This window comes from Micropterus dolomieu, linkage group LG13, assembly GCF_021292245.1.
Source record: "Micropterus dolomieu isolate WLL.071019.BEF.003 ecotype Adirondacks linkage group LG13, ASM2129224v1, whole genome shotgun sequence".
Lineage (NCBI taxonomy): Eukaryota > Metazoa > Chordata > Actinopteri > Centrarchiformes > Centrarchidae > Micropterus > Micropterus dolomieu.
Genome location: NC_060162.1, coordinates 17,043,631 through 17,057,990, shown reverse-complemented (window position 1 = coordinate 17,057,990; position 14,360 = coordinate 17,043,631). Strand labels below are relative to the sequence as shown.

The window sequence follows — 14,360 nt, the reverse complement described above, 5'->3', positions numbered from 1 at the left end:
TAACAACCGTGCGAAAGTGGTGATTGGGATTCTTGTCATTTTATAGGGATAGATGTTTTAGTTTCACAACAACTCAAGTTCTTTTTTTCAGAGTATGCCAACCTATACTTGTATTTTGGTTATATATTATTACGCTTAGCACTTAGGTTACATTTTACAGTTTTTCTAAATTGTTTACACACCAGCCTACTTGAGAAAGACCACAACCTGTAATTTATGTATCAACCCGCTGAACCAGTTCTGTTAAAATAAAACCACATTACCTGCTTTACACTCAGATTGCAGCTAGGACAGAACGAGGAAGACGAAGACCAAGGAGAGCCATAATCTCTGATGAGATGTGGGGCACAATGGTCTATGAGGCAGGCTGTCCAGAGAGTAGGCTACAACCAAACGGAAGCAGGTTCACAGTAGCATCCATCATCCAGAGTTGAGAATAGGTAAGAAATCTACTCTCATTACAGTAATGTAGTACTGCTTATTAATACAGTATAATGATTACTATTGCAAGTGGACTATAGTAGGCCTATACTGTAAACAGAAAGTATGTTGTACATAAGGAGCTGTTTTTCTACCTATACAGTTTACAGTATTGCCTGGAGATGGAAGGTGTATGACCATGATGCTCATAAATGTAGCCTACCTCTTCTGCAAACTATGGACGATGCATGTGCAGAGATAGCTGTAGAAGCTTCTCAGGGCTGAACTTGCCATCCTAGGTGATACTTCTGCTGCTTGGCCAGCAGTGAAAATTGCAAATTGTGTGCCAGGATTTGAGACGCATAGTATGTTGTGTCTCAATTGAATAGCATGTATGAATTATTTCATTGTGTAATTTATCACAAGCACAATAGTCAATTCAATTGTGAAAATCTCATGTCCTATTTTTTCATTCAGTGTCAGTGAAAAAAAGTAGGACAAGACTGAAATGTGGATATAAAGAACATTTCCAGGGTCCACTGCCATACTGACAAAACATCCACCATTGGTTAAACAATGCCAAAGAATGTTTAATTTTGAGGGCATTGCCTTTTTATATGAGACTATGTCTTTGTCTTGAAGCATGAGTTAAATGTTTTGGATGAGTTATGACCTTATGCAGGCGAGCTATGGTGTTGTGTTGTAGCATATCCGCTGTTTTGACAAATGCTCATAGAGATTTGAGATTTGAGATTTGTTTTAAGAAATGAGCCAAAGCAATTGACCAGAGTTCGGCTAGAATGTGTCAGGCAAAGCCACTTTCCTTATTGGACCACCAGATGGCGACAAAGTGCCACTTAAGTTGACTTCTTTCTTTCTGTGTTCATCGCATCTTCACCTCTCACAACACTCAAATACAGACTGTCTGTCTGAAGCAACCCACACACTTGTTAACGGAGAAGAATATTGCATAATCAGATGGTGTGGCACATATTCATGTGCTAATGATAAAATGAGGCTACTCTGCACTACTCACCAAACAAAGGTGACTCTCAGGCTGATTCAAAGACAACAGCTCTCTAAAACCGGTGGTAGATTAACAAAGCAAAAGGTCATGTTCAATCCTCAAAAACTGACACACATACTTTTCCACCACATACTGGAGCCAGAGCCTTTCCAGTACGGTTCACTGGCCAAGGACCAAAGGAAGAGGAACACAGCAAAATATTTAACTGAGAGAGAGAGAGAGGAGCAAGGAGCATGTGTTGGAAAGGGAGACAGGGTTTATAAAGAGAAGAGGGTGAGACAGAAAGAGAAAGGCAGACGGGATGTGTTTTCGAGGGTAGCTGGTGTTGGGGGGGGTACATAAAAGGACATAAAATCAAGTCCATTCTGTGTTGTGTCCACAGGATTCATTGCTTATTTATCAGTTGTTATACTGAGACAGAGAGGGGGGGAATGAAAAATTCAGACAGGATGCATGGCCTTTTCTCCTTTTAGAAATTGCAAGATTACATACACTGAGCAGTAATGGCTCTGACATGCAGTCGTATGTGTGTGTGTGTGTGTGTGTGTGTAAGACAGCGAAGGAGAGATTTGTGGAGGATGGCAATTTCTGCACATCTCTGACCCAGCAATAAACACTTGTGTGTGTTACTCTATCGCATATTCAGTTTTGTTAATAAAGGACACAACGTTGTGTGTTCCTTTCGTGTGAATGTACAAAACTTCCTGCAGTAATGACATGGACTCTGATGAAAGAGCCCCTCCCTAATGTGCGACCAACCTCTCAAAGCTTGGAGTGCCTGTGTTTATTTGTGGCAGTCTGGGTAATGTCCATACTGGTGATGAGGAATCTCAGGAATGCCAAAATAAAAGACTAAACTTTTGGCATGGAATATTCTGTACATGTTCTGTAATACACAGTATCATTACAGGAGTTAGCAGGAGTCTTAGTTTATACCTACTCAAGAACACTGCTTATTAAACTAATTAGTAGTCAAGGTATGCAGGTGGATGGGTGTATTATTTGAATCTTATAGGCTCATAGCTATACTCTATAGATATTTTTTTTTACAGCAGGCATTTGTACTTGTCATAGGGAAAGCACAGGTGTTACTAAGAACATTATCAATGGCTCTGTTCGATTCAAGTGTCCCAGTAAGTCATGAAAGTGTGACAGTGCGCCTCCAGCATGCACAATACCAGGACCCTGAAACTAAATAATTTACTTTATCATTTTTACATTAACTTTTCCTACTGTCCATCCAAGATGAGATATATAATCTCTCCAGTGAGTTCTAGTTTTCCTCCCAGTTGGACGTACATGGAAAACCTCCAAAGGAAGGTGCCCAGGAGACTTCCTAATCAGATGCCCAAACCACATCAACTGTCTCCTTTCAATGCAAAGGACCAGGGGCTTTACACCGAGCTCACTCCAGATGTCCAAACTTCTCAGCCTATCTCTAAAGCTCAGATTTGCCACCCTACAGAGGAAACCAAACCTACGGATTTCTACTTGTTTCCATGATCTCATTTCTTCCACAGCTCATGACCAGGTGAGAGTAGATCAACCGTGACATGTCAAAAATGTCTTTGTGAAAAAGACCTAATGTGTTTTGTGTGCAGCCTGTCCTTGACAGACAAACGTCCTGTAGGTCGATTGTGCAGCAGCTTATTATGACCCATATTTACGTTTTTAGTTAGGCTCCAACCCTCTTTGTAAGGAGGGTGGTGGGTTGGATGGATGTGTCAAGTAAACTAAGGACTGTCACTCAGGAGACATAGGTTTGAGTCACATGTGAAAAAACTCAAAGTTGGAACATTCAAAGTTAAATTTAAAAGTTAACTAACATTTCATAGGTTACTAACATCACATTACTTACGTAATGTACTTATTTTAATCTTTTCCTAAACCTAACCAAGTAGTTTTGTTGCCTACACCTAACCAAACTACGCCGTTTTACAACTTTTATCATGTGTTAAACGTCATGTGACTTAGGTCATGTGCCTTCATAATGCACTTAAAGGGCTGTATGCCTGTCACTGGACTGGTACTTGCCAATTCTCGTACATATCAGTTTTGGGGAATGGTCGTATGTCATTGTGGGACACTTCAAACAACCTAATGATGGGAATTACTGCTCTTTGAAGGAAGCTGGCTCCAATCATTCACTTAATAGAGTGGGCTCATAGATGCAGACTCGTTTGCAACAAACACATCACTAAATGAACCTTTTTTGTCATTTAGGTAGGAGGACATGTTGGTTACCTATTAACTGTTTATTTGTGAATGTTTATATTAAGTCTTCATTGAGCTCACATTTGCATTTTCGTTTTTTTCCCCTTAATTTCAGGTCCAGCTAGCTAGCTTTTTCTGAGAAAACTCCAACCAATGAGGAAGGCTGTGAGATTTAGTTGGAATCTCTGGAAAATGCTAGTAAGTTGCCTTTGCATTAAGATTTTCTTTGGTCAAACTACTGTTTCTAAGACAAAGAATGAACTTTTACTTTTTTATTTTCTTGTGACATACCTAAGCCAATTTACTTTTCTATAGTGATATTCGGTGGTGTTTTTTGCACAAAATATACTAAGAAATGAACAAAGCAGGTAAACAACCACATTTCCAGTGTGGAAAGATAAGTTATTTTTCAATGGCTTTGCGTACCACAAACAAAACAGACAGAAAATAGCATCAGAAATCTATCTAAAATATGAAATCCAGGCCATCTATTTGTCTTTTACTGTTGACAATCTAAAGAAAGTTTCATAACAGGGTTATATAGAAAAGCTGGATTTGAAAAGAGAACATAAGAGGTAGGAGGTGGAACAGGAGGCGGTGAAAAAAAGTAAGGAAAATCCGAGCAAGGGAAGGACAAGGAGTGGGAATGACAGGAGGGAAGAGGAAGGAGGGTGAAGCAGCAGGACAATAAAAGGAACGGAGGAGAATGGGCAAGAAGCTTTGGTTTGCGATGTTAGTTGGAAAGCCTCATATCTATCGCATTCATAATTCATGGAATCCCGGCCGTCCTCTGTACTGCATCTAAATTCCACTGTTGGGGAATTATGGCCAGAGACCATAAAATAGGCACACACACACACACACACACACACACATACACATACACACACACACACACACACACACACATCATGTAGTACTAGAGAGTAGGCTAAGGGAGACGGGGAGAGAGCAGAGAATCAAGAACAAGAGAAAGAGATATTATAAGAGATGCAGTGGACAGACAGAGTGAGAGAGGGGATGAATCAAAGCATTTCATAAAACATCGATAGACAGCTAAAGGCTGTGCTATGAGCTTTGCTTACACTGGAGGCAATTATGCTTCTAAATAATTCATATAGCATGCGCAAGGGTTTCTTTTTAAGATCCCTAAACGGCCATGGATTCAAACATTTTATTTCCACGTTTTCCCGTGATAACAAGTTAATTTTTATTTTTTTCTTGAGATCAAAAGTTATTTATGTCAGTGTCTTGAATTAACGGAATAATTTTCTCGAAATCTGGAGATCATAAAACCCAGCCAACTATATCTCGTTATCTCGGGAGAACAACATTTGTTATTTTGAGATAATGACGTAAATAAAGTTCTCGTGATCTTGAGAAAACGAATAGAATTAACTTGTTATCACGGGAAATAAAATGTTTGAATTCAGGGCCAGTGAGGACTCCCGTACTCCCGTACACAAACTGAAAATATGCAGAATGCACGCAAAATACACAAACACAAACTTCACCAGTAAAACCTACATACAAACACATATATACTCCTGTAGTGCACACATGCAAGCAGTCAGAAAATGTATACTTCAGACATCCATAACAGCACAAATCAGTGGTTTTATTGAAATACACACATTTTGGAGATCTTGGTGGAGAGCTGGTTAGCTCTCAGAAGGAAAGACTTGTATTAGCCAGAGTGAAGTACTCTTAGATAAAAAGCATAGATTAGATAATAGATTGTTTGGCGGTTTTAGTTATGAGGCAGACTCTTGCTGAGCTGCACAATGTCAGTCGTGATGGAAAGATACCATCACAGACCTCCAACCTCACTTTCACAACATGTCATTTAAAATAGCATTGACAGACCTCATTCAACGCATCAGGTGTTTTCAACAATGTTCACAGATGTCTTTTTGTTTGACAGGCTAGCAGTTGCTTGCTATGCTTCTAGTCTCTGAGCAAAGCTACAGCGTGCTAAACATGTTCTCCACTGCAAAACTGAGTTATCAGACATGTGGTCCTGGTACATGTAAATTATGGTTACTGTAAAGAGAATCAATAAAAACATTTGCAGCCAATTTGCCTTGTGGGTGGAATGCAAGTGTGACAATTCCCTGTTACAGTAATTCATGTAGAATTATAATGGGAGTTTGAATGTATCCACGTCCAAGGGAATCCATCATAATGTGAAAGGTTTTTCATGTCTGAAGCAGTGCTGTTGTATTAATGCCATCACAAAAGGTCTATTCATGTCTCTGCCAGGGAGGCCTTGGTTTGATATCAACTCCTCTACGCCTCCATCTGTCTGTGTATTCTGTGCTATGTGCTATTTCTTATTCATTAGCTGTGACTGATCTTTCTAATAACTACTTCTATTTCCTCTCTGAAATAGTTTTCAGTTGTGTTTCTATTGTGTGATTAGTCTTCTTCCCTCTCTGACTCACTCAGTTTATTGCCAGAATAAAGCTTCCCATTTTCGTTTCTTATCCTTTCTGCACGGGTGAGTTTTCACTGTGACTATCATCTCCTCGCCTCTAACCGTCAGGTCGGTTTATCGTCGCACTTAAGCATCCCATTCTTGTTTCTTTTCCCTTTCAATTCATAAATTTTTTCTGTCATGACTCTCACCTCGTCGCCGCAGGGCTGACGGGATCTGTGTGCAAACAGACGCCTTATCGCTGTTACTGCGGTTAAAGGTTTGGCAGGCTTCACCATTTTCTCATGTTAAAATTTGATCTGTTGCAGTTTGTCAGATGTTTGACTTTGAACATAAAAGAAAAAAAAACAGTTAGTAGGTTCACTGGTTTCCAGACACATTTACACCTGTAACCTTTTAGAGAATACAACTGTCGCTATGCAATAACAATCATTTCATAATAATCATTTTCCTCTGTCAATTGAGATTATGAACAGATGTTGGCTTATTAGTGGCATCAACAACAAATAGCCAACATATACACCAAACAAATCAGAACTGGATTGCTGTTTTCAATCTAGGATAGCACACATTCATTTTTCTTCCAAAAAAATCTACTTTAATCGGCAAACCTAATGGTCTAAATCCTGCAGTCTAGACATCAAATAAAATTTGTATTTTCTACAAGATTGCCTGCCGGGCTCTCTGTACGGCTCGGCTGTTTGTGGTGTGGTGCTCCGACCAAAGCATATGTTTCATCTAGCTGATATTTACCGTGCCTACAGCAATTGACTAAATCAGATAATCCCGGATGATGCACCATGCTTTTAGTTGAATCCACTGTTCAACATTTGGCAGCCAGCAGAAATACGGTCCTGTGGAGTCCTGCCTGCCCAGGGAATACATATTCTCATTACAGTAAATGTCTATGGATAAACCTTTGTATCAAGAGGCTTCACTTCATATTAAAGTATACACCACGCAAACATCTTTTAAAACGTGTAAATTACTTGAATTGAATGAATGCTTGTCATTCAAAAACATTTGAATATGAATTTGAATCACAAGGACATTTTACTCCACATTTGGTTTTGGTAAAATTAACAGCAACAGCAAACCATATCAGAAGGAGTTTCACACCATTTTATTAGCAACAATGTGTGTGTTAGTTATACATTAGAAACAAGGACAGAAACATTTCTGCTGTACTGTACTGAGTCTGAAAAACCAGATGGATCATAAAATAAAGCAAGTAATTCAAATACTTCAGGGTAAAAGCAACACTGCATTTGAATAAACACTTGTAATAATAATAATACATTTCTCTTATAATTCTTTATGGCACTAAATGTCTTGTGCAACTGTCACATAGTTTCTTTTTAAAAAGTAAGGAAAGCATAGCATTGAGAACTGTGTGTATGTGTGCGTGCATGTGTTTGTGTGTCATAGTATATTTGCAGGGAAGCACATGTCACAAGAGGAAAAACTTAAAACAAAATCACTCACGTTTTGACCCTTTGGGAAAATAAATGAGCATGATTGCTGATAAAATCATCAGAGACAGAAAGAGAGAAAGAGAGAGAGGGCGTACAACAGCATTTACCATCCATTTTGAGGGGCGGGGGATCCAAGAGGGACAATCCAATCGGCTTCAAGCCCCTCACACAACCACTGGCATTTCTTCTTGAAACACAGCAGTAAATAATTTCATTCATTAAATGTGTGTCTTGTGTCCATAAAATTCAGCCACTGCTTCCTCCAGTCAGAATATGAGCCCTCGAGCCTAGCCGGTTTGCCAAGTGCAGAAAATAAAAACAAACGCAAGAAGGAATTCTCCGAGTACCTCAGAGCACGAGCAAATATTCCTCAGTCCAACGAGTTGAGAGAAGAGAGAGGCTGGAGTGTATGTTACTGCCTGTTAAATATTTATAGATATGCCTTCAAAGGTGAATTAATCTTAAGCCAATGAATCCATATATCAACAAATCAGAGACAGCGCAAGGAATGCAGTCCACAAAATGAAACTTCAGCGAATAACTATAATGAATATCACTTTGTAAAGTTACGTGACTGCCACCTGCAACTTGACTCTGTGGTATAGCATTAATCAGTAAAATAGACATTTACAAAATAGCTGCAAACCCACCTAAGAGTTTGTCGTATCATTTGGTTGGGTCATTCTTAGCACTAACATGAATTTAAAGGTAAAACTGACAGACGGAAACTAATACAATCCCTTCACCCTTTACAATAAATGTTTAAAATGTTATTGCAACCCACCACTGGGTTCATATAGGGGGGACAGATTGTGTTTAATTGTATGGAATATGAATTCTTGTATAACAATTGATCAAGTTATACACACACACACACACGCATACATGCATGCAAGCACACACACACACAAATACAAGAACCCATCCCCCTTTGGCACCTGGTCCACCCTGCTGGCAAGAACACAGAGGTCTTTCTCTGCTGAAGTGTAGTATACTACATATTTATATATGTACACTTTGTGTTGTCAGCAGATGCTCTGAGAAACCAGCCTCCCGTCAAACTGGAGGCGTCTATGAAAGGAAAAACAAGCAGGTATTTACTTCTTCTGTGAGCCCTTTATGTCTTTAAAATATTATGGCCTATGTTAAATCTATGTAAAATGCCTGTGTGTGGCTGCTAAAACTCGACATCCTGCTTCCTCTTCTAGTCTCTCCACTGGTGGTGGGTGATATTTTATAATCTCTATAATCTGTAGATGGAGGAACAGACAGATCATCCCATCATAGGAGAGGGAAACACTGGACTTCTCCTAATAATATTTTGTTTGTAGCAGCTATGGCAGAGAGAAAATCCCTGCCGATTATGTCATTTTGACATGGCGGGAATCTGTCTTATGTTTCATCCATGGGTAGAAGAGGCCAGAGGAAGTAGGGCTACACAAAAAATTTTAAAATCGTAAAACAAATTCCATTCTTATCATTAAAAAAGAGTTATTCAAACAAAACAAACCAAGAAGTTCATGTTATTGATAACTTAACATTTTTTAAATACTTTGAACTCTATATTGGCCCAAGTGTAAGGTCCTGGACCTGAGCATAGTACCTTTGAAAATCCTGTCCTGAGAGCCATCTGAGTCCTCCATTCTGCAAGGAGGTGACCAGTAGAACGAGACCAGACTAGATCACCCCATACTAGACTGGACTAAACTGGTCAAGATGACAAAAACCCAGTCCGGCCTAGGCCATCCCACTTAATTTAAGCATAAACTTACACCGAGTTCCAGCCTCACCAAGCTAAACATCCGTACTTATGCTACAGCTGCGTGTGAACATGTCCCTCATGGTTACCGACCGGGCGAGGTTTGGTTTACGGTAGTTTGAAATGTTCACAGGCACTGGCAGGTCCAGATCCTGCTGCTGGACGCTGCGGTAGCTGATCCGGTCACCTCCGTTCCTCAATCCATCTGGTTGATGGTGTAGCTGCGGCTGAGGGGGCTGGAGGTAGAAAGGCAACTCATAGTGCGTACAGGATGGACAGAAGGTCTGTGAACGTGTTAGTTTCCTGGCCAGCGGAGGGGTGGAGAAAAGGGCGGGGCCATTTGGGATGGAGGAGGCGGCGGCCGTTGCCGCCACAATGTTATGATTGGAGTGGACTGGCGGGAGGCGGGAGGTAACTGCAAAGTCTGGCTCCTCCTCCTCCGACTCGGACTCTTCCTTCTTGCAGCAATAATACTGGTGGTGGGAGAGGAAGGATTGCGGGATATGGAGGATGATGGGGAGCAGAGACAAGAGAAGAAATGAGGGAGAATATTAGTGCAAACAGCATATCTCTCAAAATTTAGCCCCACATTATTTATCCATGAGGTGTTCTTCAACCCACATGACCCTAGATGTGCCATAACCGTGAAGCTGTACGCTACAGTGTCAGAAAGGCTGATTTCTGTGACAAATCCTCAATAATTTTGAACAGACTTGTATACAGAATCCACCTTTCAGTGGAGAATTTATGGTTGCTATTTCTGGCCCACAAAATGTAGTTTTCAAATGAATTCCTGGCATCATGCCCACAAATATGAACTATAATTTGGGGGTCACTTTTGATTTTACTGTGAAATATAAAAATCCTAAGAACTGTAATCAGCTCAAAGTGAAAAGGATCATATAATTTCCACTCTAGCAATTTCACCTTAGTTTCCAGTTGATCTTGGTAAATGGACTGCTTTAATTCAAGGTGCTTTATAATTAGCATCTCCGTCACCCATTCGCATGAGCTACCATAGAAGGCCCTAGTGATACCATTGTGAGCAATTTGGAGTTCAGTGTCTTGCTCATGGACTCTGTCCTGTCCCTGTACTCTGTTAGAGGCTGGGGAGCAAATGAAGAGCTACATGATAACAAGATGTTGCAAGATGTTGCTTTCACACATATTTTCTGAACCTTGATACGAAGGATCAGTCATGGTGTCAGTGGTCAGTGTTGTAATAAAGCTCAGTCCCACAGGTGTGAAAAGGCCTTTTAGTATTTAAAAAGTATGCAACTTTAAGTTGATTTTAGGAATTTTGTGTACAGTTACACAAAATTAAGCAAATTAGGGGAAGAAGTTGATAAATTAAAGCAAAAGTTTGACATTTTGGGAAATAAGATTATTTGGTTTCTGGCAGAATTAGATGAAAAGACTGATACAGTAACACCCTTTGTCTATAAAGTAGATAGCCGATAACCCTCCACGGACAGAAGCTGGTTAGCTTAGTTTAGCATAACATATCAAGATCTGCCCACCAGCACCTCTAAAGCTCATTAATTAACATGTTTTATCTTGTTTATATAATCTGCATAAAAACTGAAGTGTAAAAATATTTTTTTTGTTGTCTTTTATTAAGGGGGTTATCTGCCTGACTATATCTTGGCTCTGAGCAGTTGCCAGCCAACCAGAAGATCCTCCAGGAATTTACTGATCATGGCCAAGAAATGATCAGGCACATAAACATCTGTAAAAAGGCAAATCGTGGTTTTACACTTCAGTGCTGGTAGGTGGATTTTGTCACCATTTGACAGAGCCAAGCCAGCTGTTTTCCACTGTCTCCAATCTTCGTGTTAAGCTAAGCTAACTGGCAGCACAACAGCATAGAAAGATGGACAACACGATGACTATTTAATTAAAATGACCACAATATGATTTTCTTTGTAGGAAATGAAACTGAAGTCTGTAACACTTCTAATGATTTGCTAAACTTTAAGACCTTGTAGACAAGTCTGGGTTCAGACTGGAGAAACGCTGAGGCATAAGTGCCGTTGAAAGCCAAGTGCTAACACATTTTTTGTTTACTGGTATGAAATGAAAAGTATTGGAGCTTATTGATGCTTTTATTTCTATTGTGTTGAAGCAATATTGGACATTTTCTATTCAATATAGGCTATGATTCGCCTGAAGTTCCAAATATGATCTGTCCCTGATTTGAGTCCCAAAGCCCAAGAACTACTGATACAGAAAGTGCACAGCCTCAGCTGTACTTTGTGTTTAATGCTAATGAGCACATGTTAGCATGCTAACACACTAAACTAAATATGGTAAACACAGGAAACATTATTCCTTTTAAACATCAACATTTTGGCTTTGTCATTGTCAGCATGGCGACATGCTGACATTCGCATCAAGCTCAAGGCATTGTTAAAGTACAGCCTCACAGAGCTGCTAGCATGGCCATTGCATTCTACTTTACTGTTGTTATGGATTTTATGGATTTCAAAGCAACTTACAAGCTAAGTTGGTGAAATTTGGTGAGAGGTTTCTACCATGTGCCAAGGAAAACATTTTTGTTTTAGGTGCTGATGCATTATATGTGGCCATTTATAAAGCACTAAATGTTTTGGTTGGCAACCAAATTTTGATGACTGTGCACATTCTGAGACATCCTGCCAAATCTGATGACATTTCATGATGGTCAAATAGGTTAGTTACATGTCTACTGTCTACAATCCTTGTACAAAGCCCTAATATTCGCTTAACAGGCTTTGCGACTCCTCCAGATATCATGGCCACCAGTGCAGATTTCTAAACATTTTCTATTAAGATAATCAAAGTTGGCAGACACAGACAAAGAATGTAGCTATACTAATGAATTAAAATATTTGGTTGAAAGAAAGCCTCTGTTATCCTTGGTAATTGAGGGTCACAAAACAATTCCACCTATGAAAATATCTATACTTATTATTTAACACCATCCTATGACTATCAACAACTGGTCTCACCTGCAGCCTACAGTAGCACAGTACTGCGATGATAAGGAGTAATATAACTGTCGCTAGAATTCCGCCAGTGATGACCACTGTCCCGGCTGTCATTCGAATGGCTCTCCATCAACACCCTGTGGAGAGCAAGAGGATGGGAGGAGAGGAACAAAGAGAGAGAAAGAGTAGAACAGAGTAGAGGAGAGTAGGGATCAAGTGAAAGAAGAAATGATACAATTCATCAGTACAGTGGCTTCATTAAGTAGATTATAACTGTGTGTCATCTCAGTGGTGGTTATTGAATTATCCAGCAGTTAGGAGACATGTAATAGAATCATCCTACAAATGCTGCTCATAATATAGGATCTCAGAAAGAAAAAAAGAAGCGTTAGAGAGAGGGAAATCAGCATTCAATAGCAGAGCAGCAATGGAAATGAGTCCTGTAAAGAACACCATCAAAGAAATGAATGGATGTTGGGAGTGAGGAGAGCTGAAGTGACCGAGTAGGTGAGAGGAATAAAGACAGAGTGAGCAGTGAATTGACATGGAGCGAGAGGGAGAAAGAGGTCAAGATGAGCTGAGTAATGCACGTAGAAAGGGGTCTGATAAATAGATGTGAAATGCAGAGACAAAATGATGGAGGGGATGGAGAAGGCGGTGTGAGAGATAGATGTTGAGAGGTGAAGCATAAACAGAGGGTACATGGAAATGAAGAGGAGTGGATGGGGAAAAAAAGAGGAGATAAAGACAAGCTGATTGGTTGACTGAGGAGATTTTGTGTTGCAATATCTTCAAGCCAAGCCCATGGTTGAATGACAGCAGATGTTTTATGCATGCATTCAGGACTCACAAATGCCTAATCCCAGATACTTTTGTTCATGCCCACTGCTTTAAAACTGCTGAAGAAAAATATCTTTAGGACTATGGTAAAATAGCAAAGTATAAACATCAAACACAATCTATACATTAGCTGATGTTCAGTTATTCAGTAAATATTAAGTACTATATGCCAAAAACCTTAGACATAACCTTTGCAATAGTAGTAGTAATGAAGCTGCAAACACAACAGTTTAAAACACTAATGTGTTTTTTGTATTATTACCAGCCCGCATAAATAAAATATACAAACAAAATGTCTGTGTTTAAAAGAAGGCTGAAAGGTCAGACTGTAAAAGTGATGTCAGTACCAATTAACTGAAACAGAAAATCAAACTCAAAATGAATACAGCTGCCTACTTGTTGTCCCAGCAGGTAGTCAGTGATGCATGGTTCACTACATGCCTCTGTTTTAAAATATAAAATAAACTGCATGTACAACATACACACAAAAACACATTGACTGAACATCTTATGGGCAGATGTATAACAGGTAGTGGAGAGAAATCCATGGTCAGTGCTTATGCATTTGCACTCCTGCTTCCTTAGTCATATGCATCTCCTGATGAAACAGGGATTATTTAAAACCAAGACCAAGAGAATATCAGACAAAGGAGAGATTCAGTGTGATTCAACAGTGAGCAGATAGAAAAAAAAAAACAGACACCAGAACAGAAACAGAATATTGTGAGCAAAGAAGTCAGAGAGAAGGATCACGACCTTGATGTCCTCAGTTGCATCAGGAAACATCCAACCAGACAGCTGTGGGTGACCCGTGAACTCTGTCTTCAAATCAAAACTCACAACAGAGAATTCTCTAACTATCTATCTTTGCAAAAATTGCATGTTTCATTTGTAGTGTCTGTGGCTTTAGCATGCTGTCCTATAATGTGATTCATAAAACCCAAGCCATTTCCTTTTTGTAATCTACATGAGACTCATTTATTTAGTCTTTCCTTCACAGCAGTTTTACTTGTCATATGCAGATGGAAATGACTGAGGGTGAATGCTACAGTACAGTAAGAACATCTGCAGCAATATGACTGACATGAGAATGAAACAACCTCATTCTCAATTTATTAGATCAGTGCTTCCCTTTAATTACCCCTTTTCACTCTCTACAGCAGCTAAATTATCGGAAGAAGCCTAGAGCCTAGAGGCTTTAAATTTGAATTTTACTCCA

The 14,360-nt window shown here is 39.6% G+C and overlaps 2 protein-coding genes across 17 annotated transcripts in view; one reads left to right on the top strand and one right to left on the bottom strand.

Annotated features, from left to right (window-relative positions):
- dbh (dopamine beta-hydroxylase (dopamine beta-monooxygenase)) overlaps positions 1 to 14,360 on the top strand; it is a 53,017-nt gene that overhangs the window by 215 nt on the left and 38,442 nt on the right. For 5 of the 16 annotated variants that reach the window (XM_046066844.1, XM_046066849.1, XM_046066859.1 and 2 more), the window contains exons 2-4: positions 279 to 440; positions 2,715 to 2,978; positions 3,777 to 3,859. Coding sequence is in view for 2 of the 16 variants with exons in the window: in XM_046066857.1 (XP_045922813.1) it covers positions 3,815 to 3,859 (45 nt within the window). In the remaining 14 variants the exon portion in view is untranslated. Of the gene's footprint in view, positions 1 to 24; positions 93 to 278; positions 441 to 2,692; positions 2,979 to 3,776; positions 3,860 to 8,602; positions 8,667 to 14,360 lie in introns of those variants that run through there. The other 11 variants (XM_046066856.1, XM_046066855.1, XM_046066853.1 and 8 more) reach the window with 8 other exon arrangements.
- Positions 8,613 to 12,415, bottom strand: fam163ba (family with sequence similarity 163 member B, genome duplicate a). The gene is made up of 3 exons (XM_046066865.1): positions 12,323 to 12,415; positions 9,177 to 9,805; positions 8,613 to 8,644 (listed from the first exon to the last, which is right to left on the bottom strand). Exons 1-2 carry the CDS (start codon positions 12,413 to 12,415, stop codon positions 9,368 to 9,370), a joined length of 531 nt encoding a protein of 176 aa, XP_045922821.1. The 3' UTR covers positions 8,613 to 8,644; positions 9,177 to 9,367.

Excerpts from the sequence above, each read along its gene's own strand:
- fam163ba (XM_046066865.1), bottom strand. The coding sequence starts at position 12,415 with ATGACAGCCGGGACAGTGGTCATCACTGGCGGAATTCTAGCGACAGTT. Across the intron at positions 9,806-12,322 it reads TGTGCTACTGTAGGCTGCAG|TATTATTGCTGCAAGAAGGA; the intron begins GTGAGACCAGTT and ends TCCCACCACCAG.